We start from the raw sequence: 25400 nt of genomic DNA on the forward strand, positions 1-25400 counted from the left end.
AACATTTGGAAGCTATTTTTAATACTGTACAGAAGAAACAAGTGCAACAAACCAAATCAAAATTTCTTGAATATTTATATTTATATTATATATAGGTGACACTTTATTACATTTTATAAATACAAAAAAAAAAAAAGTCCCAGCCAGGCCTTGGTGAACATATCAATCTTAAATGACACAAACCACTGTTAATTCAACAGAACGATAACAATAAGCCTTTTCGTGATAGTCATGTCAAACAATCTGACAGTAACATCAATCTCTTTCTGAGGGAACGCAAACATGACAATACTGTGCACGATAATTAAGAGATAAATGTGATGCAAGCATGGAAAATAGATTCAAAAACAAACATAAGGCTCTGAAAACACCAGATGATTCTCCCAAACTAGTCGACTGTCTTTCTGGATTCACACTGACTGAAAAACTTCATTTGAGGGTTGAAATGATACATACGGTAGATATTCCTGAAAATAATGAAAAACAAAGTACTAACGGGGGAAAAGGTAAAAGCGTTCCCTTTCTGGATAATTATATTAGTTGTAATGTAAGACTCGTGCTAACAGCAAATACAGAACAGGAAACAAGCAAACAACATTCTGGATCATGTTTAGATGGTGGACTCAAATTCAATTATTCTCCCTCCACATTTAAGGCTGTCAACACTTAAGACTTCAAGAGCATCTGAACCTTTTGTACTGACAGGGAATTGTAGTTTTTTAGGGATATAGTGTGGTCTTTGTACAATTAACAGGTTGTTTTTTATTGTAACCAGAAGTATTTCTAATTTTATTTGCCTTTTATTTGTAAAAGAGGCGCCTAGAGGTAGATCCGACTAAAGCTTATATTGTTAAATAATGTTCATGTGTTCAATATGTTCAATAAGTGATCATGCAACATCTAAAACTAGAACAGAAAATAGGAAAGCAGAACATGGTTTTAATGAACTATGATGTGGTAACTGGGACGTTTGTGTCTGTCAAACAAAGTCAGATGGAAAAGCACAGGATAAATATTAGCAGTCGGTGATTGACGAGTGACAAACGACCACCTTTGACATTCAGAAGATTGTCCCAATAGTCACAAGTGCATTTTATAATGAAGAACAAGAACCAGACGTTGAGATTGTGGCTTTCATCCTTGTTTATGTAAATATAGAGTAAATATTTCAGCAGTCTGTCAATGAGGGATGAAGTTTAAGAAGGCATTGCGTGCACACATTCATTACGCCGCTGCATGTCACTCATGCACAAGTTTTTAAACTTCCCGCTTAAAAGCTGCCGCATGGATCATGAATGCAGCTTCTGCAGGAGCGCAGACGGACGGTAGTGTTCAGATGACTGCAGTCTGGTTTGGCTTCGAAAGCGGGATTTCTATTCTCAGGATAGCAACGGGTGGGTGAGACGAGGGACAAAAAGAAGGAAAAGGCCTTCAAACGTTTGGTCTGGGCGGACCAGATTGTAGCAGCTTTCAAAATCAAACAACATGAATGCTACATGAATCAGTCAAAACAGACGAGGAGAAATGATGCGGGGAAAGGCTTGCGTTCGCTCTGCCGCACGAGTCGCTGCTCTTTATGGAGTATCATTAAGTGCCAACCGTTCCTATGGTGATTCAGGGGGCGGGGCTTTGTGCATGCTGGCTCCTCCTCTTCCTGGGTCGGCGGGGTCGCTCTCAGCGTCCGTCCGGTGTGGGTAACGGGCCGGCGTGACACAGGGTCAGCCTGCAGCGTAGCTGCTGAGGAACGAGTAAAACATGGGCAGCTTCAAGCGCTGCTGGTCTCGACGACACCACGCGATCACCGTGCCCTCGCTGTTAGCCGTGTAGAGGTGATGACCGTCACATGAGAATGTCAGACTGAGAGAAGATACAGAAGAAAACATCATTAACCACGTGACACTTACACTACCATTAAGATTTAAGTCTCTTCTGCTCATCAAGGCTGCAATTATTCAATCAAAAACACAGTAAAAATGTGTAATATTACATTTTAAAATAAGTATACATGTCTGTTAAAATGTAATTTATTTCTGTGATCTGCAGCTGTATTTTCAGCATCATTACTCCAGTCTTCAGTGTCACATGATCTTCAGAAATCATTCTAACATGCTGATTTGATCAAGAAACATTTCTGATTATTATCAATGTTGAAAACTGCTTAATTTTTATGTGGAAACTGATACATTTTATTTTTCAGGACTCTTTGATTAATAAAAAGTTCAAAAGAAGAGCATTTATTTGAAAAATAAATATTTTGGAACATTAAAAATGTCTTTACTGTCACTTTTGATCAATTTAATGGTATTGTATTAATTGAAGTATTTATTTATTTTTTAAAAGTTTTTTTTTTAACCCCAAACTTTTGAATGGTTGTGTAATCATGGTTTTTACAAATATATTTTATTTTACATAAAAATATGAAGATTTCTGAAGGATCATGTGAGTAATGATGAGTAATGATGCTGAAAATTCAGCGCTGCATCACAGCAATTGCATTTTAACATATTACAATAAAAGTCAGTTATTTTATACTGTAATAATATTTCACAATTTTTGCTGTTTTTTTGTTTAAAGAAATGCAGCCTTGGTAAGCAGAAGAGACTTCTTTCAAAAACAGTAAAAATTCACAAGTATTCCAAACTTTTGACTGGTGGTGCTTGTAACTTCTCTAATGCAGATATCAGAATAAATCAGAATAAATCTGTGTGATGTCATATAAGAGGTTAAAGTGTGTACCTTATGATAGGCCTGTTGGATTTTGGGAAGGTGATCTCTCTGACTGGCTTCAGGTCCCATGTGCTCCACAACCTGAAATATGATGATCCAGAATAAAGGTCGGAAAGCACTAATGAGAATCTTCTTAATATATATATATATATATCAGGGCTTGACATTAAGCATTCTCATCTTTACATTTGTCATTTACTTGTCCAAGTATAAAAGTTACTTGCCCGGAGAGAGAATTAAAAAAAAAAAATTAAGTTATAAATATAATTATTTAACACATTTAGTTTATTTAGTTAGATTTTTAAATAAAAATTTTTTTTTTAAAATAAAATAATGAAAAAAATAATTAAGTGTGATAAAAGTGTTGTATTTTAAAATAAAAAGGGAGTATTAATTACAAATACAATTATTTTATTTTAAACTTAACAATTAAATGCTAATATTTACTTCTTTATATATGAATTTTCAAACTTCAGTTTTAATCAGACAATTAGTAAAATAAGACATTTAGGCTGTTACCAAACAAATGAAATCAGTATCAACAAAATTCATCTTTGCAGTGCAGAGGAAACACAGAAGCTGCATCTGAAGTGGAACAGATATATACTGTTTAATGCAGCTCTGAAGGACATGGAATGTTTTAATCTGCAGTTACACATGAATAAATAATGTTTTGATTCATAAACGATGAAAACTGATATTTGAAATTATTAAAAAAAAATTAAAAATACTGTAAATGTGAAATTAAAACCACCAGTAGGTGGCATCAAGTCACTGTTAAGAAGTGATTCATTGCGACTGAACCGAATCATTTAAACGGTTGATTCTTTCAGGAACGAAGCACTGTTGTTGTTCAGAGATGCAGAACAGTGCTGTGGCTGTGTTTGGAATTATTTTTGTTGGTGAAACAGAGCAAAAACAGGAAATATGGTGTCTAAAACGCAAGTCTCTTAATGTTAACTTCTTGTTTATTGAACTGTTATAAAATCACATTTGTAATCATGATGGTTTTTGGAGCAAAAAAGAAAAACGGCGCTCGATCTTCGTGTGAAATTATATGAAATTATTTAAATATATACCTTTTCTTCTCCCATATCTTGAATTTTCTGATCATTCTTCATGCATGGTAATACTGAATCATGCAGTGAAAGAACGCACTCGCACGCGAGCTAGTCTAACCTAGACGACTTTACGTAATGTATGCGTGCACTCTGGGTGTTTTGATTCTTGCAGTACACTCGATAAAACAACGAAATGATCGCAAACGATATATATAATAACACCCCTATAACAAAGGCTATATCATAAATAAAGGCAGTTATTATTGTTTTTGGTATTGACTTTTTCAAGTCAAGTAAATTTCTCTTTCACTTGCCCGACCAAAACATTTACTTGTCCCGGACAAACGGACAAGCGTTAATGTCGAGCCCTGTATATATAAATAGAGTTAAAAAAATCTCTCTCTACTTTATTTGTAACCACTGTTTTTTCTATATGCATTTAATCTTTACACAAATAGTTGTGCATTTGTGTAGTTGTTATGCTTTGTCAAACTCAACTATTCAACCTTGTTTCCAAAGTTACTACAAGAAAAATAATCAAACAAATATTGTTTTTTTTAAATTAAAGCATAAGTTCATCAGTAAATCACTATTTTTTCCTAAACAGTGTAGAGTTTGTGGCTTCATGTTTACCTGACCACACCGTTCTCCAGTCCGCCAGCGATCACGTTGACCGACACTCCCTCCGGTTGATTGGAGAACGCCACCGAACAGATGATCTCTCGACAGTGAACGTGACCAATCAAATCTCCGTTGATCGTCCACAGCCTCAGATCACTTCCTCCACCCACTGCACACACGAAGAGAACATGAAATGATTACATTTATTCTATACAAACAGTTGCACTATTATTTCACCAACTTTAGCAGCTGGTTTACACTGTAACAGAAAACTTAATAAAGATAAAACAACCATTTATACATGGAAACACAACTCACCAGAATCACACACTGTGGCGATATCTCCTGTCGTCTCACTGGCTGACACTGCGTTCACTGGACTCTTATGACCCGTGAGACTCTGTACGTAACACAACCTAACACACAAAAAACACAATCTTCATTTTCTCAAAGAAAATACTGTATTAAACTGATTTACTGCTACTATGATGTAAAAGTACTTTAAATACACTGAAAAAAGTGGTGTAGCATTTATTTTGAAACAACTTTCAAATCATAAGTCACTAGTTTCATAAATAATTACAAAGAAATGGAGCGTGACATAACTTTACGCATCACAGTAATGAGAATTTGAGGGCAAAATGGGCAAAAATAGGCCTTTTCTTTATACAAATTTTAATGTCATCTACACTATAAAAATATTTTCTGAAAGTGTAAATTAGATTACAAGAGCACGTTTTACAGGAAAATACTATTTCTGTTTTCCTACTTAAAAATTTCAGGTTTAATTCAATAATTCTTTCTGAAATTTACTAGCAAAATCTGAGCAAAAATAGTTTCTGCACCAAATTTGTTCACGGTACTTTTATTTTTTTAATTCAAGCCAACTTTAATGTCTTGTCTGTATCTATACTCCTGTAATATATCTTAATATGCATCCTAGTTGTCTAATTAACCTGGCATTGTTTATTAAAAATATTGTTGGATAAATTGCCTTTGTTCCTCTTTTGTAAGTTGCTTTGAATAAAAGTGTCTGTTAAAGGCATAAATATATGAAATGACTCCAGTGATGCCAGAAGCACAGACCTGTTGAGGTCCCACAGGATGCAGGTCCCGTCTCGACTGACACTGATGAGGATGCTGTAGGGTTTACAGACGAACAGACCCGTGACCTCTGCCGTGTGGCCGTACAGGTGAACCTGCGTCTCCACCTCCATCTCTGTCGGCTGAAGGGATAAACAGACTTCATCACACGTCTCGATGGAGATTGACTGTAATAACACGCAGATCTAAAGGGTAAGGGTTTTGCTAATGGCCTCATTAGAGAACGGATAATGGCCTCAATAAGCAGAAGTGAGCTAAAAGACCGGTTTAACAGATGATTCTGATCTGCTTTTATGGTCCAGAGTAAACAAACCAGCACATGGCAGTACGGAGAGTGCAGCTAAGGGTTAAATCACCCCAAAATGAACATTCAACACTTCTAGGGTGATTTTGACAGCTTCTGGTCTTGAAAAAGATATTTTTCTAAATATAACTAAAAAAAATACTAATTTAATTAAATATATATTTTTTTTAGGGCTGCACGATTATGACAAAAATCTTAATTGTCGATTATTCCCTTGAGATTGTAATTGCGATTATTAATAATGATTATTTTTAACAGATTTATGTCATTGTTTGAAGCTGCATGTCATATTTTTTATACAAAATATACATTTAAAAAAAGGCTGAAAACACTCTTCCTGAACTTTTATTGCTTTTCTATAGCACTGAGCCTCAAATGTCAACTATACATTGGTTTGGTTTATCCTTTAAACAAAAAAAAGGTAAAATTATGCATGGTATAATAATGTTACACTAAAACTAAAAGAAAAAATGGTCTACTAAAGCTATATATTTCATTTACAGTTAAACAGACGAAATTTCAAATTACAGTAACATTTTACTGTACAATTAATATTATCAGGGCTCCAGACTAACATTGGAGAGCAGTGGCACCAGCACCTGATTTGGTAGCACTGAACATGTAATATATCGTTTCAAAGTTTTGTCTCATAGAAATGCACATTAGAACAGGAGCTTGAGTTGGGATGCAGATGTATATTTGACAGTACCATTGTGAAAACTGTAACAGCCTCATCTTTTATACATAACCAAAAGTACAGCACCTCATTACCATGGTACAAAAGTAGCCTAACTATAGGTTTCTATGGTGTTTGCATTGAAAAACAGTAAAATGCCTAAAGACATTCAGTCAATTACAAATCCACATCAACTGATAGAATAATTAACAAAATAATGTAATTATATTACTCCTTTAACATATTTAGTATATTAATAATATAATAATACTCAATTTGAATATCCTACTTTTCTGCCACCGTACCATTGTTACCGTTAGTGTTACTACAGTAAAACTATGGTAAATGTGGGTGATTTGTGGATTGAAACGTCTTCTAACTGGATCGTTGTTGTAGAGACCTGCATTTCGGCACGGGCCCGACGGGCCCAGACTTTTTTACGCCTCTAGGGCCGGGCTTCGGGCCAATTTCCACGTCATAGTTCAGAGGCGGGCCGGGCATCGGGCCTGTTTTGGGTTTCTCCTTATTTTTATATTGTAGACATCTATCGATTAGTGATGAAAAAAATCGCCGCGCTGGTGGAAACAACAGGAGACCGTGTATATAGTATATTAATAATATAATAATACTCATTTTGAATATCCTACTTTTCTGCCACCGTAAATAATTCAAATATCGTGGGACTGAGAGCAGCTCGATGGTGTTTAGTGTCCCGCAGCAGTAGCGTGCGCAAGTGACTTCAGCGCAGCCGAATAGTTCTGCGTTCAAATGCACGCAATAGACTAAAGCTTGCTGCAAAACCCCAGCAAACATAACCATGAATGTGTCTGCGGGAAATAGTAAGGCGATATTTTAATTATTTACTAATAAACTAATGTTTTCTGAGTCTGTGTCGCAAGGATGAAGCTGCTGATCCTGACTCGCCGTCTCCTCATTAGACGGCGTAGGCCATTTTAATTTGTTTCCACTGAAAAAAATCCAAAGCTGGTGCCTCCATGTCCTGCAGAGCGCGCTTTAGCTTCCACTCTCCGCACAAACTCAGATATAGGCTAGCGCACATTATTATTATAGCGCAGGTTTAATGTTTAAACATTGTTATATGCTTGAACTGTTTTAGTATATCTATAGATTTTATTTTAGGCAAGTCGTGATGATAAAGGCTAAATTTATCAAACATAGGCTATGATCAGCTCATGCCGCTGGCCGCTTGGTCGTTACTTAAAAAACCCAAAAACTTATTAGGCTATTTAACGAACAAAAATGCTCCAAACGTTTTTCTAAATTTACTTAATAAAAAAACAAAACGAAATAATAATTTTGCCATTACACACAAAACTGAACTATTTTAATAGCCGAAACAGTAGTATAAACTGTTTTAGGAGAAGGAGGAAAAAAAGGGCTCGGGTCGGAAATTCTGATAAGCTGTCGGACGTGGGCTGGGCTAGGGCCTAAATTTGAGGCCCGTGCAGGGCTCTATGTTGTTGACCTGTTTCTGCATCAGTGTTGATGAGAATAACAGCTCCGATTTATTTGGCTTTAAACTAGTTTAAATTAAAGAGACGTGATTTGTTCTGGAGAACTCTGCGCTGAACTCAAGTGCTTCTTACATGTTATAGATATAAAATCTGTTTTGTTTTCATTGTGAGTGTACACAAATAAAAGCAGACCTGTATACAGTGATTATTAATAAGACAATAAGTGTTTAAAGTTGATTCTGCTGGTATAAGGAAACAGTTGAAGTGTTTAGCGCGTTGTTTAGCACGTGATCGAGACTGGTCACGGTAAGAAACACATTCGCTCTAAGCTCGCGCTGCGCTGTTTTCTTTTGAGGCGAGCGGATAAAAGGTCTGTGTGTGGCGCAGTTCAAACGAGTACCGCTATTTTGTTCCGCTTTTGACATGTTTGGCATTTAACATATCTATCATGCACAACAGAGTGACAACGACTATCAGCTAGACAGAATGTCTTTTATCCAGTGTGTTTGAGTTTGTTAAACCCCGCGCTGCAAACACCTCTTAAGCACACAGAATAATGCAAGTGGGCATTTTTCACTGTTTATTTATTTTTGTAATCGCGGCTTTGAACGATTATGCAATCGTGGCATCCATAATCGTAATTAGAAATTGTATTAATTGTGCAGCCCTAATATATATATATATATATATATATATATATATATATATATATAAACTAAAAAATTTACTAATTTAATTAAATCAACTAATTAAAACATATATTAAAACAAAAATATCAATTGCACTATCAATAATTGTGATACTATTGGTATTGATTCACTTGAAATTAAATAATATCAATGCATTAAAATATATTTAAAATGATAATTTTGTGCATTATAGTAATGCACCATATTATAGTAATGAACACTCCTCAGAATACCTCATTTTATTTTTTGCTAGTTGCCAAGGCAACATCTCATTTTCATTTAGTTTAACTTGTAATATACTGTACTTGTAAATGTAATAACTACAATAGAAATAAAATGAATAAAAACTAAATATATTTAAATATTAAAAAAATTATAATAATTAATATTAAAGACAAAAACGCAACAAAATTACCAAAAGAGTAAAATTAAATTCAAAGTATTAATAAAAACTCAACAAAAATAATCAATACAAATCTTGACACTAATTGTGATATTGTTTGATTGCACTTTAAATTAAATAATATTTCAAAATATATTAAAATATATAATTATTTATATAAAACGATCATTCTGTGCATTACTGTAATGAAAAATAATGCTCATAAAACAGCATTCACTTTCTTTTTGCACAATTTATGGGGTAATTATGGGGTAAAAAAAAAAAAAAAAAAAGAGTTCCTGATCATTTTAACGTTGAAGTCTTTTCTGCTTCTATACCTGTTTAAGTCTACTGTATGTAGAATGTAAGAGTTAACTCAAAAATGAAAATGTTTCATAATTTTTATGGTGATTCTGACAGCCTTTGGTCTTGAAAAAGAGCAGTGTGAACAGTCTTCAGAATATCTTCCTTTGCATTCCACGGATGACATGAAGACAACATACATGAATGATGACAGAACTGAAATACTCCTGATGTCAGAAAGATTCATTTAAACAAACGTGAGAAGCAGAACGGCACCTGCGTTATCAATGAGAGAGCGTTTGAAAGAGCCGTCTGACGCCCAGACTTCAGCCCACCTGTGGGCCGCAGGAAATGTGTTTCTAGGGCAACAGGGAGATAACTAACAAGGCCACTACAAACACTGTGTGTGTGTGTGTGTGTAGGCGCTCTACAGGGAGTGATAATGGACGTGGGCGGCCGCGTGGGTGGGGGAAGAGGGGGGCATGTTGCCATGGTTACATACCATCGTGGTGGTGAAACGGTTGCTGTAGGCGGTTATGACTCCACACTTACTGCCTGTAAACAGCTGACAACTGTCCGGCACCCAGGCGCAACTAGTTACCTGAGGAGAGAGCAGAGATTTACATTTAGTCGTTTAGCAGACGCTTTTATCCAAAGTGACTTACAGATAATAACAATAGAAGCAATTAAAACCGACAAAAGAGCAATAATATGCTATATAATATATGACAAGTCATAGCACTTGCATCTATCTATCTATCATTAACACAGTGAAGACTAATTAATTTACACAATGTATGTAGCGTTTCTTGTTTATTGTAGTTTATTGTCCTATTGCTTGCAATCAGTTTCTTATCCTTATTTCATCACTGTTTATTTATCTTCAGTATAGAGCTTTTCTTTTTGGGTCTCTTTTTAAGGCTTGTATTAGTTTGATATTGACATTGGTGACAAGGATTATGAAAATCCTATGGTATCAAAGATTTGAATTACATATAAAAAATAAAATAACTATATAGTGATATATATCGTTATAGTGATATAAAATGAGTTATTTGTGATATAAGATTTTGGTCATATCGCCCACCCCTAGGTTAAGCTCAGGAAACATCATGTGTGAAAATGATTCCTCGTGCTCACTGAACCACTACTTCAAAAACTGGGTCCAATGCTGGGGTCGACAATATAATTGGCCCGGTGGCCCGGACGTACTTTTAAAACCGTCAGGGCCACCAGATCGCTCCAACCACTAGCCCGGTGGGGCCAGTAAAAATAATGCCTCGATTAAAAAAAAAGTCTAATTTCACATTAATTACCTGTGGTTCTGTGTTTTGATTTCTGTTAAATCGTCTCGGTAACCACCGCTAACACGTTACGTGATCCCGACAGCCTTACGCTCCGTCTGCACCGCCTTGCTCGCTCCCGCGGTTACGCGCGCAAACTGCACACTGCTGCTCAGCACCTACCTATAGCTACTATTAAGCTAGGCTACATGTTTCTGAAACCCACATCACCCGGCCAAACGCCGGGTAAAAAAGAGAAGGCAAGGAAGAGAAAATCACCAGAGGAATTGAGGGAAAGCGAAAGGGAATACGAAAAGAAAAGGCAGAGAAAGTTTCAGCCCCAGTGGCGAGACCGCTGGAATTGGCTGGGCTTAGGGGTGGACGATAAAAATGTCTCCACGATCTGCTTTTGAAGAAATATGGTAGTATCGTGCTACAGCACACATTATGTCAAATACAGTTCTGACGCCTCCGTCTCTATGTACTGTACAACACGACATACAGCAGTAGAGTTACTCAGACAGGACACTGCACTTATTCGCGATCGCAAAAGTACATTATTTGCACACAAGCCTTGCTGGTTAAATGTTTAATTCGCGCGCTGGTCTGACGTGCGCTTTTTCTGATCGCATACACCTGAAGCACGCGCACTAAAAAGCCTGTCTAACAGCGCCTGATTACTAACTAACTTATCTTTTGCGCTAATACTGTCAAAACACACAAGGTTTACATACAGACTGAGTTGGTTATCTCTAAAATGAAAGTAAATAGTTAAGAGAGAAACGGATGCGTGCCTGTACTGTATATTAGATGCGTGCAGCTCTTAAAGGGACAGGACACTAAACGTGCTGTCGACTGTCATTAAAGGGATAGTTCACCCTAAAATTTTATTTCTGTCATCATTTACTCACTCACATGTTGTCCCAAACCTCTATTCATTTCTTGTGCTGAACCCAAAAGAAGATATTTTGAAGAATGAGGGTAACCAAACAGTTGCTGGTCTACATTGACTTTGATAGAAAGAACAATCCTATGGAAGTCACTGAGGACCAGCAACTGTTTGGTTTTCCACCTTCTTCAAAATAGCATTTATGTTCAGCAGAAGAAAGAAACTCATTCAGGTTTAAAACAACTTGAGTAAATGATGGTATAAAAATAAAACATTATGACAGAATTGACAGACAGATGACAGAATATTTATTTTTGGGGGAACTAGTCATGTAATGTTAACACAACAAAACGCAAAGAGAAAAATCACTCACTATTCTTGACTGAAAAACTTTAATACAGTTGCTTTAGGAATCAGTCTATCTAGTGTTTTATTTTTATATTTGTTCATTCAATTTCATTGAATGCTCTGCTAAATACACCTATTGTACCTGAAAATAAAGCACTGTTTGTTTTATTTGTATATTATGTGTGTTTGTAATTTGTATCTCTGTTCTTATTTTTTAATAAGAAAGATAGAATGAACAAAGATTTTTTATCTTCGCCCACTTTGGCCTAAATATCTGCCATGTCTTTTTTTTTTTTTTTTGTTACCTTGAAAGGCTTTGTCTTTCTAGTTTGGCTGTAATGCTCAGACAACTTGTAAAACCAACATGACAAAGAATCGTGATAAAATCGTGAATCGTGATATTTCTAAAAAAAAATCGTGATATGATATTGTTCCCATATCGCCCACCCCTAGCTGGGCTACGATCAAGAAAAAAAAAGAGGTTTACTGTGAGCTCTGCAGATCAATGCCCACATATGCAGACAAGTAAGTTAGAGAAAAGTTAACGTGTATGAAACCTATGGTATGAACATAATATAATGAATTGCTGTGTGACTACGGAGAATGAATCCTATGCAATAGGTTTATTTGCACTTGTTTCATGTTTTTGCACAGTTTTGCTGCACTTTGCACTAAACCTACCTTAAAAAAAATAAATGTTATTCATGTTGTTCAAGCAAACTGTTCTTTTTCGTGATTATTGGGATCAATACCCGACGCGTTGACCTGGGCCAGTGAACTTCAAAAGACACTGGCCCGGAGGGCCAGTGGCAAATTTCCCTTATTGTCTACCCCTGCAATGCATTGTCATCCTGGAATATGAACATAGGTACATATTCCGACATGATTGTTTAAGAAATAAAAAGCTACACACGGCATTAGTTCAGGTTAAAAGAATTATTGCAAAACATACAACATGCCAGAAACATATTAGTCACTGCAATAATGATCCAATCCTAGACTCTCAGTATTTGCTTATTTAAATCCAAATTTTGGCCAGGCAGTGTATAGAGAGAGAGAAAGAAAGAGAGACAGTCAGAGAGTCTGTTTTTAGAACCATTACGATTTTTGCATTGTGACATTTTCATAATTAAAAACTAATGTACAATTAGGCAAAATATGTCTTGTTTTGTTCTTTTGATTTTGGGGTGATATTTACATTTACATTACATTTATTCATTTAGCTGACGCTTTTATCCAAAGCGACTTACAATTGCTATATATGTCAGAGGTCGCACGCCTCTGGAGCAACTAGGGGTTAAGTGTCTTGCTCAGGGACACATTGGTGTCTCACAGTGGATTCGAACCCGGGTCTCTCACACCAACGGCATGTGTCTTATCCACTGCGCCATCACCACATATTTAACCTGATATATTTTTGTGAGATACGTTTTATTATATTCAGTAGAGGGTGCTGTGGACGTCTATATGTAACAGATGAGTGCAATGCCACATCACAAAATGCTGTACAAGCTGAAATGTCTCAAACACGGATTCATCTGAAAACTGTCCAAGCGTAGCCTGTGTATGTTTGCAGTGTTTCTGGCTCTGACCTGGTGCAGCGGTGAGCACTGGATGAAGTTGATGGGCGGCTCGCTCTGTTTGCTCTTCAGACGCAGCATGTTGTCGGTGTAACCCCAGCTCAGAATAGCCGACCACTGTATGTCAGTGCTGTGCATGCTCCTTACACCTGAGAGACGAGGGGAAAACACTGCATCTGTACTTTGAGGTGATTTTCAACGACAGCACATTCACTTCATTCTCATTTCCTCTGGTTTTATGGGAACTGTGTTCATTCATGCGAATCATTGTGATAAGACAAAGGCAGATGCAATAAAAGCACTAGAAACTGGTCATGGACCAAAACACAGCCAAGATTAGTAATTGGCTGATATATTAGCAGTTTGGATTAATCATTCGATATTTTCATTTTCAGATAATGGCCATTGGATGCTGCTTTTCCCAATAAAACAGAAAAATCTTTATTTTACACCTGGTATTAACATCTGTTTGAATAAAAACATCTGCTAATAAATGCATAATTGTGGATAAATAAATTAAAATGCACTAAATACATCTGGAGCACATCCAAAATTCATAAACACTACTGTTCAAAATTTTGGGGTAAATTTTGATTACTGACATAATCAATACAGTGAAAACAGTAAAAATTGTGAAATATTATTACAATAAAACAGTTTTCTGCGTGAATATATTGTAAAATGTAATTTTTTTGCTGAATTTTTGAGGATCATTACTCAAGTCTTCAGTGTCACATGATCCTTCAGAAATAATTCTAACATGCTGATTTGATCAAGAAACATTTCTGATTATTATCAATGTTGAAAACAGTAGTGCTGCTTCATATTTTTGTGGAAACCGTGATACATTTTATTTTTTAGGATTCTTTAATGAACAGAAATTTTAAAAGAATAATGTTTATCAGAAACAAATCTTTTGAAACATTATAAATGTCCTTACTGTCACTTTTAATCAAACTGGGTATATCAGGTTATAATTTCATGTTTATTCATGATGAAGCAGTTTCTTGTGTGTGCTCTCCTTCACCTTGCTCTTTGCTGTAGATCATCATGAGGCAGAACTTGCGTGAGAGGCCGCAGATGGCACGCGTGGGCAGCGCCAGCAGGGAGCCGAAGTGTTCGCCGTGAGGTTGACTGAAACAGACCACGGGGTCCGGAGCACTGGGGGATCCCACATACTCGCCCCATTTCAAGCCCTTTATCCACGGCAGAGGACTCTAGAAATGACAAGAGGGATTGAAGACCAACTGGATGATCTGGGATTTAAATAAAATCTTTCGCTTTCAGAAGAACTGACCCTTTTCAACAACAAATAGGTAAACAAAAAATAAAGAAAACTCTTTTTATAGGAACATTTTCACCCAAAAATGAAATGTTTGTTTCTTTGTCCAGTTTGGAGAAATGTAGCATTCCATTCACTTGCTCAGCAATGTGTGAAAAATCTCCTGTCTCTCACATCAAAATCAGCCACATCTTTGTTTAGTGCTGTTTTGGACTGTTTTGGCTTGTAAACACTGCTTGATCTGTGCGGATTTCTCTCCTGATTCAGACCAGACCACTTTTACACTGGAGGAAGAGTTATTACGGATTATGGACTCAGATTTTGTCCAGAAGCAACAGTTTGAAGTTAAAAACATCTTAATGATGGATCTGTTTCAGCTTTTGTCTTCTCCAGATGTTAACTGATAGACTGGAGTGGTGTGAATTACTTGTGGATTATTGTGATGTTTTTATCAGCTGTTTGGACTCTCATTCTGACGGCACCCATTCACTGCAGAGCATCCATTGCTGAGCAAGTGATGGAATGCTACATTTCTCCAAATCTGATGAAGAAACAACCTCATCGATATCTTGGATGGCCTGAGAATGAGTACATCTTAAGCAAATATAAATTTTTTTGGTGTCAATGTGAATAATGCCAGCGCTGTATGTTTGCTGTACCGGGTAGACGATTTCTTTGGGCTGCTCGCGGCTCTCTCTGAAGGCCAGCTGCACCAGGAGGCCCATGGCTGCGGGCAGTTCTGCCTCTGATAGGAGTTTGGTTCCGGCTCGGCTGATGTGTGAGGCGTTGAACAGCTGTCTGGGTGTTTGGCCGTACGTCTTGATCATAGTTTCTAGAGCCCGACGCTGCACAGGGTCTTCAACGGCAGATACATCCATGCCAAAATAAGTCTAAAAAGGAGGGAGAGGAAAAATCAGATGCATACTAGTTGACAGGCTAAAGCTAATGAATGTGGCCATTATGGTTTATCAATGTCATTTTTTGTTTTAGAGACATTTCTGGCAGACATATAGTAATGCAATATATATATATATATATATATATATATATATATATATATATATATATATACACACTACCAATTCACTATGATATATACACTACCATTCAAAGGTTTGTGCTCAAGACGATTGATTTATGTAAAGAAATTATCAGCGTTAAGTGTTCTATAGCTGTACATAAAGAATCGTACTGCAGGATGAAAGACATTGATGGCCTGGACTGCAGCTTTGCCCTTTTGCTTGAGTCCAAACACCAGGTCAATCCACTGGCAGAGCGTCTGTGAGACCTGATCCGATTCCAGGGCCTGTCTGTGGATGAGGATGAAGAGTCGCGGGTCATTCCTGGCCCACGGTGGCAGATTCACGTGGTTCACCCGCTCGCTGTTCTGCCGCACGCCAAAGTCAAAACCTGCCAGAGGGGAAAGTGGGAAATACAACGCTAACATTAGAAGAGGGAAGATGTGTTCAAATAATTCAATTCTAATGTTTTACATGAATATTCATTGCTTACATCTTGAAGATCTAGGTTACTTAAAGGTTATTAGTGTTTTTATGGCACTAAAACTCACCAGCATTTCATTTGATAAAAACTATCTTCACATCAAATACAAGAAGCTTAAAGGTCTTTACAAGAAGTCAAGATAAAATTTCAGTTTAACTTGAAGAAATTATGACAGAAATATATTTTGTACAGTAGCATATACTTCAAGTAATAAAAAAAATATCAAAATTTTTCTTCCATTTTTAATTTTAAGTAAATCTCTGTTGTGCCGCACTTATTTTGTTAATGTTTTACGCCTTCATTTGATTACCACCATTTTTTATAATAACTTCATATTAAATTGTGAATCCAGAAAAATTAAAACAGACAATACGCTATTTCCAATAAAAAACAAACATAAGAAATTATTAAATTTAGTTCATTTTAGTGGAATTTATTTGATTATAAACGCTTCTTAACTATAAAAATCTTTAAAAAAAAAACGTTTACTAAATTGTAAAACTTTTAATAAATTGTTGTTAAATTGTTTAAATTAGCTTTTTGTGTAAGCATGTTTTTTAATTAAGAAATTTTATTTAACCATCAAAATGGAATCCAGAATTTTTTTTATGCAATTTGTAATATAAAATAAAATGGAATTTCATATGGCCCTGAAAATGTCATTATTGTTAAACCTTCAATAAATTGTTGTTAAATTGTGTAAGATTCAAGATTTGAAGTAAATAGGCATGCTTTTTGATTATTACAATTTCATTTAACCATTAAAACAGAGTCCAGAAAAAATAAAATAAAATTTGGAATCATGAAAGGTTGGATGCTAGAAGAGGAGGCCAAGAAAACCAGTAACAAAAGAGCGCCACCTTCTCTGTTGACCAGAAACTCGGGCAGGTAGAAGAACTCTGGGATGAGCTCTTTGACATCCGTCATGGACTCGTAGGATGACAGACGCCACGTGGTGTTCATGGAGTGGAACGTTCGGTCAGGAATATCAAAGCTCTGGTCTGCAAGACACACAAAACCTTTCATTAGTTTCTTGTGTAACCTGATATGGATAAACCAACTGAACTTAAAATAGACTGAGAAAGAAGGAAAGACGAATACAGAGGCTGGATGAAAGGCCTGATCATCTTTCTGAGGCTAATGCATGTAGCGTGAGACTTCAGAAAGGCTCTTTTCAATGACAACCTTTAAAAGCATCGCACTGACATGTTTGAAGACCTAGCTGCACACGCAGGAAACGCAGGTGCTGTTAAATATTAAAAAAGTAGCGATGCAGAATCCTAATTATGATGTTGAATAAACTCAACGAGCTGCAGCTGAGCAAGCGTTTCATACAGAGTTATGAACAGAAAACATCATGCATTCAGTCTTTATGAAGGCGCGGCTGAATCAGATTTGAAGTATTTGATTTCATGTTGCAGAGCTTCAGTCTTCTTGGTTATGCAAACTAATTAAGATACATTCAAAATGATAAAATTATGTAATAAGGTACCAAAATAATCAAAAATATCAATAATAGAGCAGTATTGCAATTTTTTAACCCTGTAAAGCCTGACATAAGAAATAATAGTCTGATTGTTTTTTTAACGGACATTTTAATCGACAAAATACAATTCAAATCTAAAACAATTGCATAGTTATTTTTGTGGAGCATCACATTTGATCTTTTATGGCTTATATAGTATGATATAGTGAGAATATGAAGGGAAAAAAACCCTTTAATTCAAAGTTTTATGCAGAGGCCCAAATTGAACAAAAATGTGCAGATGCTGATATTTATATGAACAAAAAGAGATTAGGCTTGCTGCGATAGATAGATGGTGCTGGCGGTGATGTTACGCCACAACACCGGTTACGTCACTTGCCCACCGCGGCACCGTTCCTCACCGTCATTTCGATTTTTTTTTAATAGTAATAAAAATTATTTAGTTCAGTTAGAGAACAGACACTACAATTACAACTGAACATCACAGATCAGATTTAATTTATCACCTGAGGAGAGTGAGTCGAGCTGACTGACAAGAAGAGTGAGGTGAGACAGATAAGACGGCAGAAGAGTTTCAAAACGTTTCTCATTTATTTGGATCCACGGTATTTGCTGATTTTGATATTTTATTTAAACTGTGTGATTTCCCCCCCATTATTTTACATCAAGGTATAAGCAGTCCGTGCCTCCAAACTTTCTTAATCATTTTGCTAATAAACATTCTGCGTTTTATAATTATGTGTTCCTCAGTTACTGATTTTTAGTTTTGTATATCTACAGTATTTAAATTTTGTAAGTTATTTGTTATTTTATATTAGGCATATAGTATGGTGTATTTTTATTCGTTTTGTTAATAAAATGTATTTGTTGTTGCTTGAATTGAATACAGAAAACGCATACAGAGCTTTTAAAAGCTATTTAAAACCGAAGGAAATCGAGAAACAGAGGGAAAAACTCTAACTTTTTTCAAATTCAAACTGACCTTGATAGGCCAGAAACATCTTGGTGAAGGGAGGCAGCCGGACGAGGAAGTGCAGGACGGTGCCGCTGTTGGAGTAGTGAGAGCCGTAGTGATAGGGCAGGACGGGGGGCATGGGGTCATCCTCTCTCTTGCCTTTCTTATACTCCTCCTCCAGATACTGTGGAGGAAATCAATGTTACTTACACTTACACACACCTCATAACATCAAACATGGAAGCTCATAAAGCAGTAATGAAATTCACTATGGATACAAATAATCAAAGAGTGTTATGCAGGTGTAGAATGAAAGAGCTTTGTGCGGCTCTGTATTGAGCCTTTCGTATTATAATACTTTGGCGCAATGAAACATTATTAATAGCCTTTCTTTTCTGTCCTATCTATCATATGTTGCTGCCTCCATTACTGTGCTGTACATTTTAAAGTATTTATATATAAATATATTTACTTGTTTATTTCACAACAATACAAAGAGCAATGTGTAACACTTTACCAGCTTCAGTCCTACACTGATTCACTTTTATTTGTTCCCCACTGAACAATGTTATTTCACTAAATGTTTAGATTTAATCAAATTGTGCACTCAAGATTTTTCTAGAATACCCTTTGCTGCTGAATTATCCACTAACCTAATAATAGCTTTTTTGTCATAGATTATGATTACATATTTTTCATTTGTCACGTGTTTTCGTGGGTGTATATGCATAGATCGAGCTTATATGTATAAGCGCGTGTCTACAGGTGTATGCATGCATCAAGTTTATATGCATACGCAAGTTATTATATAAGTGTATATGCATTCATTACTAACATAATATGTATTGGTATGGGTTTCATATTAGTGTGCACGTGTATTTCATATATATATATTTTGAACATCCAATAGTATACATGTATATGTGAGTAATTTATAGGTGTATATGCACGTGCTTTATGTTTGTATTGATAAGCAAAGTTTGATTTAAATCCTACGTGGCGCCTCATATAAAAATGCTGCCTACGTAGGCAGCTCAGAGGTTTTGGAACAGAGCCACAGTGTGATTGGTTAACAGGTGCTGGTGTAAACAGGAATTAGAACCTGCAGTGCTGCAATACCCTGTAATTGTCCACATAACGGTCTTCCTTCTCTTTAGACTGCACCGCGATGGGTTTGCTGAGGTTCCTGTTACATCAAAAAGAGATTCAGTGCCACTTTGTCAATTTCCATTTTCTGACGGCAATGCTAATATATCTATATTACAATAAAATAGTACAAATGGAAGTATGTAAATTCCATTCTGATCAACTACTACTTTAACAAATATAATTATAAATATTATTACTAATTTAAAAAAAATGTAATAATTATTTTATAACTTATTTTATGTATACATCTATTTCTATATCTGTATATATCTATATACAATTTATATATAAATGTATAGTAACTAATTCAATAATTCAATTATCTAATAATAATTCTAAAAACATAATAAATCTAATGATAATTTAATTCATACCTTCATATAAATCTATATTCACACTCATAAATGCACAAATCATCACAACTATGAAATAGAATGGAAGTATATACTAGTTTAACCACTAATTTTTTTTACCACATATTATGAAACATATCAAACAAAATCTAAAATATTTTAACATATGCTTTAGTTTTTTTGTTTTGTTTTTATAATATTTGATATTTTAAATAATTAAATATTTGTATAGAAAGATAGATAGACAGACACAGATAAATAGATGTGTGTGTTTACAATTTTTTAAATCATATTTTAGATATTTAAAAAAAAATTATAATTATGCGTGCTAAAAAATCTAACAAAATCTAAAATATTATATGTATCAGTTTTTATAATATTTTGTATTATTTAAATATCAAATATTTATAATGAAAAAAAGAATGCAACTAATAATCATCAGGTATATCAGACTATCATTACCGAGAAACACCACACAAATAGAGTCATAATTTCGGTTCTGGCCTGTAAATGGAGGTGTCCTGCAGGTCCAGCGTCTCACTGGTGTAGTCTCGCAGGATGAAGGGGAAGACGGGATACTGCATGAGGTCGTTGAAGGAGCGGCCCGCGTGCTTGTTGAGGTGGGTGAGGTACTCGAAGTTGGTTATCTGTCCTGAGCTCCACAGGTGCGTGAGGGCAGAGATGTTCCCGTACTCCAGCAGGTTGGGCAGCTCTGAGGTCAGGATGTTGTGGTAGACGTCATCACGGAACTGAGATGGAGACCAGAGAGTGGATCAACAGGAAGTTTGAGTTGGGCAGAATTGACATTGGAATGAGAGGAGGAATTTATTGAATTTAATAAATCATTCAGCAGCTAACGCTAATTACCTTGGTGGTATCAAACGCGAGCAGCAGCGTCCTGCCGTTGGTGAGGAAGATCTCCATAGCATTGTCTCTGAGCTGCCACCAGCGCTTGTGAACCTCCTTTATCTCCTCATACGTCCAGGAGAAGGAGGCTGGTTCCGTCTCTCCATGAGGACTCTGGTGAGAAAAAACACATTATCAACCTCTAAAACACACATATGCCTCATCATATCTATTAGGGGTGGTATGACCAAACTCTTATATCATGTTATGAGTAACTTCAGAGTAGGGCTGAAACGATTCCTTGAGTAACCAGAGTAATTCGAATACAAAAAATCTTCGAGGCAAATTATGTGCTTCAAAGAATCGTTTAGTCCATTTACTAGGGATGCACTGAATTTTCGGCCGCCGAAAATATATGCCGCACCGTTGTTCTACTTGGCGTAAATCAGTGGTCAGGTTTCACTCTCCTCCAGCCGTCATCACTGCGCCGTGTGACGCTCCGTTCAATATTCCGCTCTATGAATGTGCATTCTGCTCATTTAACGCTCATGCTCACCGGAAATGCCAAGTCCGCTCAAATAACGCGGCGACAAGAAATTTCTATGTAGTATACTTGTTCCTGCTTGCAGTAGCGCTACTGTGCTGTAACGTTACTGGGCAACCCTGGTTAAATCTCCTTCACTGATCTGCTTCTTCCGCTACGCTCTGCTCACATGCGCTGATAATAATAGCTTTGCCAGCTTTTTTAAATATTTTTATACATGTTTACTTAATATTTCTTTACACAGAATCATCATTTCTATTCATTTCCCACTGATTTACGCGATCTGATGAGCATTAACTCATATTACGCGATCATATCTCTGTATGAATGAATGGCAGAGACGCGCGTTTTCCTTTACCACACACACACACACACACGTGCGCGCGGTGACTTCAGCGTCTGCCGTCTCAGTGAGGACATAAACACACGAACAACATCTCCAGAACTGCTCTGAGAGCGTTTTACCGTTTCATTTGAGTAAAACTAGCGTCATATCATACACACACAGAAATTTAAAGGTATTCACGGCAACCCGTCAAAATAAAAGTCCGGTTTAATTTACACACACACACACACACCAGTATGCAGAGAGACATTTAAGAGGGTTCATTCTCCACATAACTTTAAATTCATGTTGCTGAAAAATGTGTTAAGAAATGTTATGTGTATGGACTCTTGTTTTTGTTCCACGTTAGCTTCCTGTCCACTAATTTTTGCCTCTTACAAAAGCCACAAAGCCTTCTAAGAATACAGTAAAGGCTTATGTCATGCCCGAGCTGTAGTTAGGCTGAAACTTGAACGTTAAGTTGCACATTGTTTAGGTTTTTTTTTTTTTTATTACTATTATTTTCATTTATGTCGAGTCTTAGGTTGTACTATGTTTACTTTTTTAAAGTAATTTGAAATTGATTTTTATATTTGTATTTTTAATGTAATATGGCAATTAAATGCACTAAATGGGTTTAGTTTTCAGTTATTAATATATGCAATTTCAGGCAATAACAATGTTAATTTGTCGAAAGAGGAAACAAATTACTTGTTAATTTAAAGAGACCTGTCTTATTTTCTTTTATATATTTAGTATTGCTCTTTAGCAAAGAAAAAGTACTTCTTATCCGATTACTTGATTAATCGATGGAATTTTCGGTAGAATACTCGATTACTAAAATATTTGATAGCTACAGCCCTACTTCAGAGTAACTAAAAAAAAAAAAGGTATGTTTGCTGGAACAAAATGAATATTGCTTTAGATCAGAGTTATTATCATAAACTAAAACTAAATAATAACTAATAAAACAAACATTAACTGAAATAAAATAAAAAAGGCTAACTTGTATTATGTTGCCACTTATTTTAAGTTACATTTCTAATTTTTATTTAAGTTGAAGTACTTAACTAAACGAAATAAACTATGTAGACATTAAAACAATGAATAATAAAGTTACAAAAACACAACAAAATTACTAAAACTAAAATGAAAGCATAAAATATACAAATTAAATATACTTCAAAATATGAACAATTTTTGAATAATTCAGAGAATTAAATATTTTACATGCATTTTTTCGTTTTGTCTGAAACTTTATGGACAAAAACTTAAAGCTCAGATTTTTCAAGTTAAATGAATGATACATTTTAACTATTACTTAGAACTGTATATTCCTAACGTTCAGCAAAAGAACTTACTTGGTTATCAAGTGTCTCAGCAACATTATCCTCCACAAAGTACATCCCAGATTTTCCTGCAGACCCGTAAAACAAAATTTTAGCGGTCAGTGAAGACGGTTAACAGCCAACACAAGACTCATGTTATGGAGGGTGGACGAGTCTTACCCAGCAACAACTCTCCTGCCGTCTCTCTAGAGGGCGCCACGCTTACGCACTTTCTCGTAAACCTAAATAGAAAGAAACAATTTTGTTTAGGTTTTTTAATCATTTGAAATTTTGCAATGTGACTCCAAAACAGACTAGCTACTAGCTTTGCGGTATCAGTACCTGATGGGCTCACTGGTAGCCTTGTCCTTCACTATGGATGAGGAGGAGTGAGTTTTGTCCTCAAACAGGAAGGCCAGAGGAGCCTTGATAGCATCTGTGATGGACAAACCACATGCATGAGACCAACAGCAGCATCAAAAGTGGAAGAGTTTCTAAGTTCTGGCAAAGTTCCATCATTCCAGCAACCACTTCCTGCACAGGCAGTACAGCGGAGGGTATCATGGTGATGATATCAGATGGCAACACCAAGTTACGATTAACATATTCATATACTATTCTGATTAAACAGCACTCCAATGTATTTATTTAGGGACCACAATGGAAATAAGTCTTTGGGCTTTATTGTGTCATCCCTGACTATTTATGTATTTTAATATATGACACAGAGTACTGTTTTCATATTTTTATATTTAAGTGGTCAAATAAAATCAATCAATCAATCAATCAATCAATTTGAAAAAATACCATGGTATTACACGCTTTGGTACTTTTGTGTCAGTGTTATACTCATTTGATCATCTAGAAAACACGTCCAGATCACGTCTCGAAATGTAAAAAAGTAAAAAAAAAAGTGTTAAAGTGTGTTTTTTTCACTTCATTTACTTTCACTTTTTCATTTGTTTGTTTACTTTTTATTTTCTTCTTATTTGACTTATTTACTCAGTAATTTATTTATTTTAGTAATTTATGTATTTTTTTTTTACTTATATACTTATTAATTTTACTTAATTACTTATTAAATGTACTTTTAAAAAAATAGTTTATTTATTTACTTATTTACTCATTAATTTTATTTATTTACTTAGTAACTGACTTCCTTTTACTTCCATTCACTTATATGCGTATTTACTAGGGGTGTAACGGAACACATATTCGTACCGAATGAAAACAGTTTTTTTTTTTCTTCAGGAAATTCAAATAATAAATGCCGTTTGACAGTCTTTGATGTGGCACGACAGATCACTGTATAAACGCCTTGCAGAGCCACTTCTGGGATGGTTCAGAAACGTGCTGGTATTAACCCAACACAAGCATTGACTCTAGCGGCCGCGATCAGCTCCGGTTTCCATGTCTGAGCCGTGACGTGCCACAGACTTGCGCCACAGGGCAAGTGAACGCCATCATTCCTTTCTCTGTACTACTAGTTGTAACGCGAATAAACATGACTGAACATCTCATGCCTCATGTAATTGCTCAATCAGTGTTTCAACCGCGGAAAGACATCAACAAAACAGCATGGAAATTAAAATGTCACACAGCATTTAATTTACCTCAGCAAGTCATCAGTGTCCACAGCTCGTTAGTTTACTAGAGAAATGAAGTCTAGAGAGGAGCATTTCGTGAAATCACACCATATACTCATATTTTACTAAACCTGTTAGTCTTAATTTTTATGTTTTAATGTTTAAATTAATCTGTTATGAAACATGCTATGACAGCTAGTGTGTAATTGAATATATTTTAACAAATAGCCTAGAAATTTTATTATTTATAAGTTCATTTAAAAACTGCATTATGTGCATACAATTTTTTTTTTGAAGTTGAGTGTTGATCATCTATTTAAAAATAAATAGTAAATTTAAGTTTGGGTTAAGTTGTTCGGCCTAACTGTAACCTTATAATGTAAAAGGGCTCCCTACAGTTTTAAGCATAAGCTGAGGTAGATTTTTATCACTAAAGAAAATTTAAACTATAACTGAATGTATTTAAAGAAAGAACAACTTGTTCAGTAACCTGAAACCTAAAGAATTTTAAGAAACCTAAAATTAGTGGACTAAATGACTACAGACCTGTGGCTCTAACATCTGTGGTCATGAAGTCATTTGAAAAACTGGTGCTGGCCCA

General features: G+C 35.6%; 1 protein-coding gene across 2 annotated transcripts in view; it reads right to left on the bottom strand.

Moving 5' to 3' along the window:
- The window catches only part of lyst (lysosomal trafficking regulator), a 114910-nt gene continuing 89510 nt past the window's right edge, over nucleotides 1-25400 (bottom strand). For both annotated transcript variants that reach the window (XM_079437646.1, XM_079437647.1), the window contains 18 exons: nucleotides 23556-23649; nucleotides 23394-23455; nucleotides 23247-23302; nucleotides 21038-21190; nucleotides 20675-20919; nucleotides 19788-19854; nucleotides 18696-18852; nucleotides 17088-17228; nucleotides 15917-16134; nucleotides 15384-15614; nucleotides 14470-14659; nucleotides 13455-13591; nucleotides 9845-9943; nucleotides 5496-5635; nucleotides 4728-4825; nucleotides 4422-4578; nucleotides 2737-2808; nucleotides 1-1857 (listed from right to left, as the gene is read on the bottom strand). In XM_079437646.1, the coding sequence (XP_079293772.1) occupies nucleotides 1719-1857; nucleotides 2737-2808; nucleotides 4422-4578; nucleotides 4728-4825; nucleotides 5496-5635; nucleotides 9845-9943; nucleotides 13455-13591; nucleotides 14470-14659; nucleotides 15384-15614; nucleotides 15917-16134; nucleotides 17088-17228; nucleotides 18696-18852; nucleotides 19788-19854; nucleotides 20675-20919; nucleotides 21038-21190; nucleotides 23247-23302; nucleotides 23394-23455; nucleotides 23556-23649 (2456 nt within the window). In that variant the 3' untranslated portion in view covers nucleotides 1-1718. The remainder of the gene's footprint in view (nucleotides 1858-2736; nucleotides 2809-4421; nucleotides 4579-4727; nucleotides 4826-5495; nucleotides 5636-9844; nucleotides 9944-13454; nucleotides 13592-14469; nucleotides 14660-15383; nucleotides 15615-15916; nucleotides 16135-17087; nucleotides 17229-18695; nucleotides 18853-19787; nucleotides 19855-20674; nucleotides 20920-21037; nucleotides 21191-23246; nucleotides 23303-23393; nucleotides 23456-23555; nucleotides 23650-25400) is intronic.

The sequence above is a fragment of the Barbus barbus genome (assembly GCF_936440315.1).
Source record: "Barbus barbus genome assembly, chromosome: 16".
Classification (NCBI taxonomy): Eukaryota; Metazoa; Chordata; class Actinopteri; order Cypriniformes; family Cyprinidae; genus Barbus; species Barbus barbus.